The sequence below is a fragment of the Cynara cardunculus genome, assembly GCF_001531365.2.
Source record: "Cynara cardunculus var. scolymus isolate 2C chromosome LG 12, CcrdV1, whole genome shotgun sequence".
Taxonomy (NCBI): Eukaryota; Viridiplantae; Streptophyta; class Magnoliopsida; order Asterales; family Asteraceae; genus Cynara; species Cynara cardunculus.
The window spans coordinates 38,447,827-38,458,580 of NC_037539.1; the positions used below are offsets into that span (position 1 = coordinate 38,447,827).

The window sequence follows — 10,754 nt, forward strand, 5'->3', positions numbered from 1 at the left end:
TTAGATTTTTTATATTTAAAATGAGATGTTTATCCTGTATTTGATTGTGTTTATTTGCAGTTAGTTACACGAATTCAGATATGGGATAAAATCAGATAGGGATGAACGGGTTTAAGAGTTTTTAAGAGTTTAAGAGTTTTAAGAGTTTAAGAGTTTTTAAGAGTTTTAGTCAAATGCTTTATAATATAGTATATATAATAATTAAGTATTTTGTTAGAACTCAATGATTATCCTAATTATATTTTAGATTTTTTATATTTAAAATGAGATGTTTATCCTGTATTTGAGTATGTTTATCTACAGTTAGTTACACGAATTCAAATATGAAGCTTTAATAAGTTGTACTTATGTACAATCTACTTGCAATCTTGAGTTTTAAGTAATATGCATTAATAAACAGTATTTTACGCATAAAAAATGATTTTTAAGAGTTTTTATCAAATGCTTTATAATATAGTATAGATATAGATATAGATTAATGTTATTATTTAAACAAAATTAATTGTTACTTTGATGTAAGTGTGTGGAGAAAGGATATGCATGTATGGTCAAAATAACCAAGCTTACCTACTCCCGTGCAAGGCACGTGACACGATGAGTCATCTCATCAGGCAACAAAAGGATCGCCATTCGCCATTCGCCATTCGCCATTCGCCAATTTATCGTAGCCTCAACTGAAAATCAGTTCTGAGACCACGAAAACAAAATGCATTCTCGATTCAAATCTGTGTCTCGAACCCTAATCAACTCAAATCTCCTCTCCTCTGTTTCAGTTCGAACCTTCTCTTCTCAGTTCCAACAACCGCAAACCCTAACCGAGCTACGCCACCGTCTCGCTGCCGATTCACCCACCTTAACCGACTTCATCCGCCTCCAATCCGATGAAGAGTATTCTGTTGAGGTTGGTACGAAGAAGAAGCCCTTACCCAAGCCTAAATGGATGAAGGAATCCATCCCCGGTGGGGAAAAGTACACGCATATTAAAAAGAAGCTTAGGGAATTGAAGCTTCATACGGTTTGTGAAGAAGCCAAATGCCCTAATTTAGGGGAGTGTTGGTCCGGTGGTGAAACTGGCACCGCCACCGCTACTATTATGATTCTTGGTGATACTTGTACTAGAGGTTGCAGGTAAGTGATTGTCTTTTGTGCAGATTTCATTAATGGTTGTAGTTGGATTTGTTAGTTTGATTGTTTTATATCATCAAAGAGACATATTGATGCCATATAAAATTTTACCTTCAGTGGCAGCCAAAAATTGACCCTGTATTATAACCTATGTAAAATCATGACATCTGGGAGAAGCAACAGTAACTGTAGAATTGACCCAGCTAATGGAGAGTTAAACAATAATGGGCATTAGAAACTAAAGCAGTTCAATTTAAGCTAGTGATGACAATTGAAATGTAAGGCGCAATACCAGATGGGAAAATAAGGTTAACCACTATAACAAAATTGTGGGCTTTGTGGATTCGGTATTGTTAAAAAGTACTATAACATCACTGTGGCACACATATGTACATAGATACATGTTAAATAGAATAGAAAAAAATGTTGTCAAAGTTTTTACCCATGCGAAAATAATCCATTGAAGTACTTGTTGGTCGAACTCTGCTGGTATGACGAGCCTAGAAATGTTTAGAGAAAACATGAAACAAGCAACAAAGGAGGCATACAAGAGAAGCAAACAGACAAGACAAGTGCTTATAAATTAGAAAATAAAGAGAAGACTGGAGAGATAGATAAAAAGGAACATTCAGATCCGAGATATTTGGACGACAAGTAAAGCAGGACCAACCCCATGATCTTCACTTTTTAGAAACTACGAGATTACCGCAAGTCCGCATCTGGGAATCATGTACCAATTATGGAACCTTGCTTGATACATGGAAGGCATTAGCTGTCTGGTTGTGTAGGAAAGGTTGGGGAAAGGCAATCACTCATTCTTAAAGCCAATGTTCGGCTTAAGCAGTCTTGTTATGCTTACATTGAAACCAATACATCGAGGATCTTCCAAGTAACTTCTGTTCTAGATCCGTTGGCACACTATCATAAGAGTTGAGTCATAATGTCAACAAATGAAATTGGGACTACACATTGCTATGTAATTGTTATCGGTGTCTTATTTAGCCATGAATTGTATATAAGGATGCTGCTGAAGTTTCAGCTTCAATCATTCCTCTAGTAATTTTAGACACGATATCTATCCCACTTTAGTATCAATAACCAACTTACAAGACCTTATCTTACACCAAGCATAATAATGACATTTGGAGGAAAGCCTTGGGTTACCTTCCTGAAGTAGTCATAAAAAGATATCCACCATCATATCTTTTCTTTTTCTTTTGAATTGCTGATCCCCTTTGAAAGTTATGGCAAACTCATAGAAGTTCTTGAATTTTTAATGAAGTGTGTAGTGTCTGAGAAGTACAGAAAAGTCTGAAATTTTTGCAAATTACATAAACCTTGACGTGCATTCAGCAGAGATCCCTGGATTTCTGTGAAATTGAAGGGAATTTTCGGGATGAGTTCACAGAAGTCTCTAGATTTCCAGAAAAATGTAGAGACCCACTGAACTTCAGAAACTTTGCAGAAAGCTCCCTGAATATTGGGAACTTTTGAAAATCACTCAAATATGTCAAATTTGCAAATGAACGAAAAAAGAAAACGTTCAGAAGCAGAGATAAGCTACTTGAGATCTGATGCAACCTTGGTTTAGGTACTGATTTGATCTAGGATTTGAAGGTTTGAACTGATTGTTATGGTGGATTTAAGGTTTTTCCAGCTCTAATATAAAACTGATGGAGGACGGATTTGGGAGAAGAGAAAGGACTAAGAAAACAATAAGGGAACTAGGTTGTTAAGGCTTCATACTCTGTTACACTAGAATCTCTAAGTCTAACCAAAGGCATCATACCTACAAGGATTGTTTCACACAATCAAAGATAATATATCGTATAGATTTTTTGTTCAATCTTCTGATGACTGATTTGGAAATTACAATCCACATATAATACGAACAATAAATGTAAGTGTTTGTCACTTTATCCTATGAATAAAACAACCATCTGTTCTAAATGATAAAGATAAATGTTAAAAATAATGATAAGTAAATATTGAAGAAACTTATTCTAATGGTTAATAGAAATTAGTAACCATTCTAACAATAATCAAACCATAATTGAGATAATAATCTTAACAATAACTAGGTTAAAGCTACATAAAATCATGATGAACCTGCTATTTGCCTTGAATCTTGCAGTCCTTATCCATGAAAGTGTAAATATTTCATGTTTATATAACCTACATATAAGGTATCCAAGTATTTGAAATTAATTTGATTACCAAGCGATTTTAAATTCGGAGATAAGTAAACATCCACATCCGATATATTTGAGCTTGAGTTTGTATTCGTCTAACTTTAGTTGCCTACAAATTTAATATTTGTTACTCTTGGTTGCCAAATATTTCAAATTCTGTAATAAGCAAAACATCTACATCCAACAAGTTGGAGCTTGAAGATGCAAATTTGAATATGGTTATGCTTGATTTGATTAACTATTCAATTAGTTATATTTTGATTTTCAAATACTTGAAGATAATACATCCTATATTATGTAAAGATAGTCAACTAATACTAGTTAGTAGTTACTGTGGAGAGAGGAGACACTAGACCAGGGTTGCAGATTTTGTGTAAGGATATGTGGTCACTGTGGTCGAGGGAGGGCGGTGGGAGCTATGCTGTTAATTGTGCCGCTATAGCGGTGCAATACCGGTGGTATAGCAGTTCGCGGTCCTTGGGAGAATAACAGTGCTAAATAGCGGTGTGAAATCATAGTGCCGCAGCGCTTTTTACTACATTTTGACCACAATTTTCAGTTGCAATGGCGGTGCTAAATTCGTGTTTTTTCTTATGCTTGATATTTTATGTTAGTTGGGCTCAAAGTGTGGAGCTTTTCTTTTGCCAAGCGTCGAGCTCTTTTAGGTTTAGGTTAAGATTTCTGAAATTCATTACTTCTGAGTTCTGAAGTTGCTCAACAATGTTTTGAAATGATGTCATTGTTGAAGCTGAAGTTAGTTTGGTCGACTTTATAAGTATATTTGAGACTTCAATTATTTCTTTTAATTGTTAGGAGCTCGTATTTAGCTGTCAAAACATACATATTAATATGCAATTTCAATAACTACTAGATGGACTTTTGACTGCCAAAATACACACATACACACATATATCTAATTCTAGTTATTATATGAATGACGATTCTTGGACCGCTGTACCACCTCTTTACCATCTTCTAACAGCATAGGGTGGGAGTGGTAGGGAGTGTTTTTTTAGGGGGGGGCTAGAGAGCCTGACAACTAGGTATCGGAGTTCTATGATAGGTAGGGGGACCCTTTGGGGATAGTTAAGAGTAGCTTTTGTGCGAGTTTAGTCGAAAGGATTCTTTTGCCTCACTTATAAGTTAGGTTGTTTTATTGTTTTGTACTTCTCGTTTTGCTTTTAATATTTATACTTGTTTCAATCTTGTTTCATGTTGTTTACAGTCCATACTTGCTCTACTTTTCCAATGCTTTCTCCCTTTCCTGAGTCAGTTTCAACTCTCAAGCTTTTCATCAACTCATCAAAACTTATTTATTTGCAATTTTTAGACGTACTTTCGGGATCCCTAAGGTCCACTTAAAATTATTCGCTAGCCTTATATCCGAAACAACCTCTCTTCTTCCTGGGGTAGAGGAAAGGCTGCGTACATCATACCCTCCCTAGAGATGTACTTTGGTTTAGTCAACTAATACCAATTCATATACGGTAAATCTGGCATAATCATATTCCAGTATCCAGATTCGGACAATATCTTCCGGTGTTGAATTATGAATTTGGATTTGTTTTCTGATCAAATATGGATTTTGATGTCTTCAGTTAATATTTGTTTTCGTGCCTATTTGAAGGGTGATGTCTTTTGGACCTGGGAATACTTATAGAAACCTTGATATAAGAATTAAAAACAACATATAATGATCCAAATTCTCCAAAAAACAAGTCAAGTTGCACACATTGGAACTACAGTGGAGCTGCACCCCAAGTGTTCTAACTGTAGTAAAAGGGCATGCACCCTGTGTATTGTGTCACACCAAGCTGCATCCACATCCAATAGGTACCTGATGCAGGTACGACACTTTATCCCAAGTACATTTGCTTCGTAGTTAGGTCTTTTTCCAAGCAAATTTCAGAGACATTGTAGTTATCCTGTTGCCATAAGCCCATAAGTCACCTATGACACTAACTTCCTCCAGCAACCCTCATTTCCTACATGTTCACCAATTATTTTGATGATAATGGCTAACAATAATAGAGCAACCATGGACAACCATACACCCTCAAATACATGGATTCACTTTTCTGAGAGGGTGGAGGAAGTGAACCTTACCATCATAAACTGGGTTGTCTAGCTTCCTAGTGGTTTTGCCTTCTAAGGGAGAGAATATTGCTTACCCTGTTGTATTATGTTTGCTTGATGACGTGGTACAAAAGACTAATCGTATTTGCTGAACTGACAGGGCAGTTTTGTACTCTGCTTTTTGTCTTGCCAGGGAAAGAGAGTGTATAATGAGAGTAAGCAATTAACTTTTATTCTGTGGATCGATGAATTACTGTTTCTGGGGTGGGGATGATGCTTGTGTGGTAGATGAACATTAAACGTGCTTCTAAGACAGCTTACATGGTTGGTGCTCTACTGCTGTTCCACTTGTAAAGAAAGAACTCTAGAAGCAGTGCGAGTCAAATCTCTTCATTAGTTTTTTAGACCTCTAGATTTCTCAGAATTTACTTACCAATCCTGCGAATTGCATTTCTTAATGGGTGTGAACCGTGTATCATAAAATGTGGATCATAATAGTAGTTTGTTGTTATTTCAGATTCTGCAATGTGAAGACTTCCCGCACTCCACCTCCTCCTGATCCAAATGAACCTTCCAATGTTGCCGAGGCAATTGCTTCGTGGGGTTTGGATTATGTGGTAATTACTAGTGTTGATCGTGATGATTTATCTGATCAAGGGAGTGGTCATTTTGCTGAAACAGTGCAGAAATTGAAGATACTGAAACCTAGTATGCTGATAGAAGCCTTGGGTATGACTTGCTCCATGTCTCAAATATTTCATTTAGTTAGATGAGTCATTTCTGTAACTCAGTTCTCAGATATGCCGGTCGGTTTGATTTTATTTTTTCACCCTCTTAGTTTTTAAGGTTGTTTCTAAGTATGCAGTAAAAGAGGGTTATCTATATCTAATTCCGAACATTGGTTTCTATGGATGAAACACTGTTTCTGGCACATAGGTTCTTTGAAAACCGGGTCCTGAAAGATAGTAACTTTTTCAGGAAAATAGGCAGTTTTTTTGTGTGCATTGAAAAAATTATTGGTGGCTTTTATTTTATTTTTTCTTCTCTTAGTTTTTAAGGCCATTGCTAAATATGTGTTAAAGAGGTCGTTGGTATCTTAAGAATTCCGAATATTGGTTTCTATGGTTTAAAAACTGCTGTTGGCATCTTAGGTATTTTGAAAAGAGGCCTGAAAAATAGTAACTTCTCAGAATAAGCAATACTTTTCTTGTACATCATAGAAATATCAAGTATATAGCCCAAGCATGCATAAGGTGCTTACAGACTCCAAAAATGAGGTCAATGCAGAGTGTTTTTAAGTCCTTTTCGCTTGCAGAGAAGATCTTGTCTTGTATGGCTGATTTGTAGTGGCTCAACAAGTTTCAGGTTTCTTTATTTCATTTAATTCATTATTATTTGAGGAACGTCTGATTATGTGGACTGAGTGTATGGTTAATGTATTGAAAAAACCTGTATATAGATTTTATGTGTACAATAAACTGTTTAGTGGGCTGTCCTCATTCTTTTTCGAGCTAAGATGTTAATAGTTGGATTGTGATTTTACAGGATGTCATAAAGAGGTCAAACCTTTAGCCATGCCTCCTTGCTTATATGTAGTTACCCACCTCTCGTGTGCTTGTGTGTTGCATACATCGTTAGCTGAGCACAATTTCAGACCTTGGATATTGTTCTAGTGGGAAAGGGTGCATGACCTTTTCTGGTTACATTTTGATGTGCTTTTTGTTTGTTCATATGAATTATACAGTTCCTGATTTTCGAGGGGATGTCACGTGTGTGGAGAAAGTTGCAAAGTCTGGATTGGATGTATTTGCTCATAACATAGAAACAGTTGAAGAGCTTCAGAGTTCAGTACGAGATCATCGTGCCAACTTTAAGCAATCCTTGGATGTTTTAATGAGGGCAAAAGACTATGCTCCAGCTGGCACACTTACAAAGACCTCAGTAATGTTGGGTTGTGGGGAAACACCAGATCAAGTAGTGAATACAATGGAGAAGGTGAGGGCAGCTGGTGTTGATGTTATGACATTTGGCCAGTACATGCGACCTTCAAAGCGTCACATGCCAGTTTCTGAGTACATAACACCAGAAGCTTTTGAGAAATATCGTTTACTGGGCATGGAGATGGTATGTTCCAACCCATCTATGTTATCTGTTGTTAAAATTACAACCACTATTATCAAAATTTTAACTAGTTCGATCTTAAGTTTACAAATTAAAATTTACTGTTCAAATAAATTAGTTACTGCAGCAAGGGTAAAAAACATGAAATCCTAATTACAAAATTTACCAGTGTTGTTGCAGTTCACCAATTTGGTAATTAGAGTGGCCCATTCTTGGTTATTTTAGGCAGGAATATCAATTGCTTATATCTTGTCGTCTTCTTTTTAGAAAGAATGGGACAACCACAGCCTATAAAGTTCATTTTATCTAACCTGAAAACCAGGAACAAACAAATATACTTCAGAAAAGCCAACAGCCATCATAAAAAGAAAAAGTCATAAACGCTAATGCATTTGTAACCCCCACCTGTCTAGCAACCTTTGCTATATGATGAGCCAAGCCATTTTACCCCTCCATGCACATGGGGGAACCAACATTCACTACCTGACTATAATCTAAGAACCATCATAATGAGGTCAGTAAATAATCAAAATATTTTATGCAATCAATGACTACCGGTCTAGAAAAACCCATGACCTCAATACCTATAACCTCACAATTCTACTTTGAACACATTAGTCAACTGAAAGTTTAGTTGTATTTATTCGTTTCATGCATTTTCTTCGACTTGATGGCAGTGACCAACGGAGAACCCATTTCATGAATCATAGCTCTTGCTGCTGAGCTTTAGTTCCTGATTTAACAAGCTAGTAGTCACTGATTTCAGCCCTTTTGCTTTTCTTTCCATTGAATCATATCTCAAAGTAGATGGGGTTCTTATGACCTGTAGCACTTTGGATCTTTTCATGAATGCAATATATCAGTCCAGCTTTTGGGACCACACATATTTGGTAGAGAATATGGTACATATACTTTTTTAAGAAGGTAATTGATATTGGCACTGCTTTCAAGGTGATGGTATTCCACATGAGTGCTGTTGAAATACGGAAGCAGGACCCACTCATAAACATCATTAATCTTGTGGGATACCTTAAAAAATCTTTTGAAATAAATTGGGGTCCCTCAGAAATCAGAACTACCACACCTTTTTCAGTTGTGTAAAAACGACCATATATTATCATGTACTTTTTCTTTTTTGTAACCATGGGTGTGTGAGCATCTCGACTAATCCCATGGCCCCTAAAGATAATAGCCCGAAAAATCCCGAATGGTTTGTAGGAAAGTCGAACAGGTGACCGATGGTAACCTGTATCTGTAAGTTGAGCTAGCCCTCAAGGTTATATTATCATGTCCTTGATTCTTTACCTGGGTGCATTATATGTTATAAATGAGCTTTTGGTTCCCTTGTGTTTGTGGCAGGGATTTCGGTATGTGGCATCTGGCCCCATGGTGAGGTCCTCGTACAAAGCAGGTGAGTTTTACATCAAATCAATGATAGAAAGAGATCGTGCTGCATCTGCATAATAACTTCATTCCGTTAATTGTAACGTTTTATATCCCTTTATGCAATCGATAATATTTGAATCCTGATGAATGTTGAGAAACAAGAAAATGGAACTAACCAAAGGACCTTGCTGCTCAACTGCAAGAGACCTTCCATTGTTAATGGTTATACTTGCTGCTGCTGCTGCTACTTGTGTATCTCATTCAGTGTAATTATGTCATTGCTGTGTAATGATTTCTTAAAACTGATTACTGTAAATGCTCTCTTTAATAAAATACAGTCCCTTTGCTCAACTTCAAAGTGTGCTGCTCTTTGAACTGAACTCCTTGTGCCACATATGTCGTGTTGGATAAACTGGTTAGATGATAAGCTAGCTGTTAGCTGATAAGTTAATTGTTTTTGATAAAGAACTAGTTGGTAACGTAAGATTACCTAAAACTATGGGTTTACACAAAACTACGAACATAAATCCATTTGCTTCGACAAGTACAGAAATGGTTACCGTGGTTTTTCATTTGCTTTTAAAACCGTAATTCCTACAAACTTTGTTGAGAAATGTTTGTTAAGTGCGAGGTATTTTGTTCTTTTACAAATTCTCTGTCTTTTTTCTATTTTGTCTTTACCCATAAAGAAAATTAAATGAACATATTACATCGTATTTAATATTACACATATACATACATACACACACATATATATATATATATATATACATACATATATACACACACATATATATATATGTGTATATATGTGTGTGTAAAAAGAACTCTCTCCCATCCCCTCACCAGTCAAATTCCTGCATATATTCACTTTCACACATACATACACACACATACATATATACATATATGGAGGAGTGATCAAATACAAACCACCCAATTTATACAAAACATGCAAACCACCCTCATCCGTCGATTTCATTGTTTAATCTTATTAATTTTTTTCATGAAATTGTTTCATATAATACTTCTTTTTGATGAAGTTGTTTCATATATGGTTATGAAATTAAAATGATGAAAATGATAATATCCATGATTAACACCATTCATAATAAAAAAGATTAATCAACCTTTCATAATTACAAATAAATGAACAAAATGAAAAATTATGATTGGTTGAATGAGGTATATACGGTTTGTACAAATAACGTGGTTTGCAAAATAAACCTCCTATATATATATACACACTAGCATTCGAGAGGCTACATTTGAGCACAGGTTTTTCTGGTCCAAGTGTATCTTGTCTTTACCACGAACAAAATAGATTCGACACATATAAAATACGGTTAAGCGAGCCATTGACCAAATTGCAAAGAACTCTCATACACCCAGACATTGATTTATAGCATAATAGGATTATTCTGACCTAAAGGCCCTCCTCTGCTAACAGAATAAGTCCCAGAAATACTAAAACACCCCTTCTAACCCCTTCTAAAATCTACTAGAAAGGTATTCGCGTAATGCAGCGAGATACATCTTGATTTTAATATTTTATTTTCTTTTTTATCTCAGTCAATGTTATAATATGATTTTATGTGATTTTGGAAAAACAATAATGTTTTTATTTTTAATAAAATATAAATTTGAAGATATCATAAAATTTTGACAAAAATATATCGATATTAGTATCAAATTAACTATTTAAAGTTCCTTAGTTTTTGTGTAATTTTTAATTCAATTTTTTTATTATAATATAATTTAGGTTCAATAACGAAATAATTTATATTTGGTTTAATAATATAATTTTCTTATAAAGATAATAATTAAATATTTTGTTAGAACTCGATAATTATC

The 10,754-nt window shown here is 35.2% G+C and overlaps 1 protein-coding gene across 1 annotated transcript; it reads left to right on the plus strand.

Annotated features, from left to right (window-relative positions):
• The first annotated feature begins 639 nt into the window (after positions 1-639).
• On the plus strand, positions 640-9,251 carry LOC112522545 (lipoyl synthase 2, mitochondrial). Its single transcript, XM_025131739.1, has 4 exons — positions 640-1,128; positions 5,911-6,122; positions 7,138-7,517; positions 8,874-9,251. Exons 1-4 carry the CDS (start codon positions 707-709, stop codon positions 8,976-8,978), a joined length of 1,119 nt encoding a protein of 372 aa, XP_024987507.1. The 5' UTR covers positions 640-706; the 3' UTR covers positions 8,979-9,251.
• Positions 9,252-10,754: the final 1,503 nt, after the last annotated feature.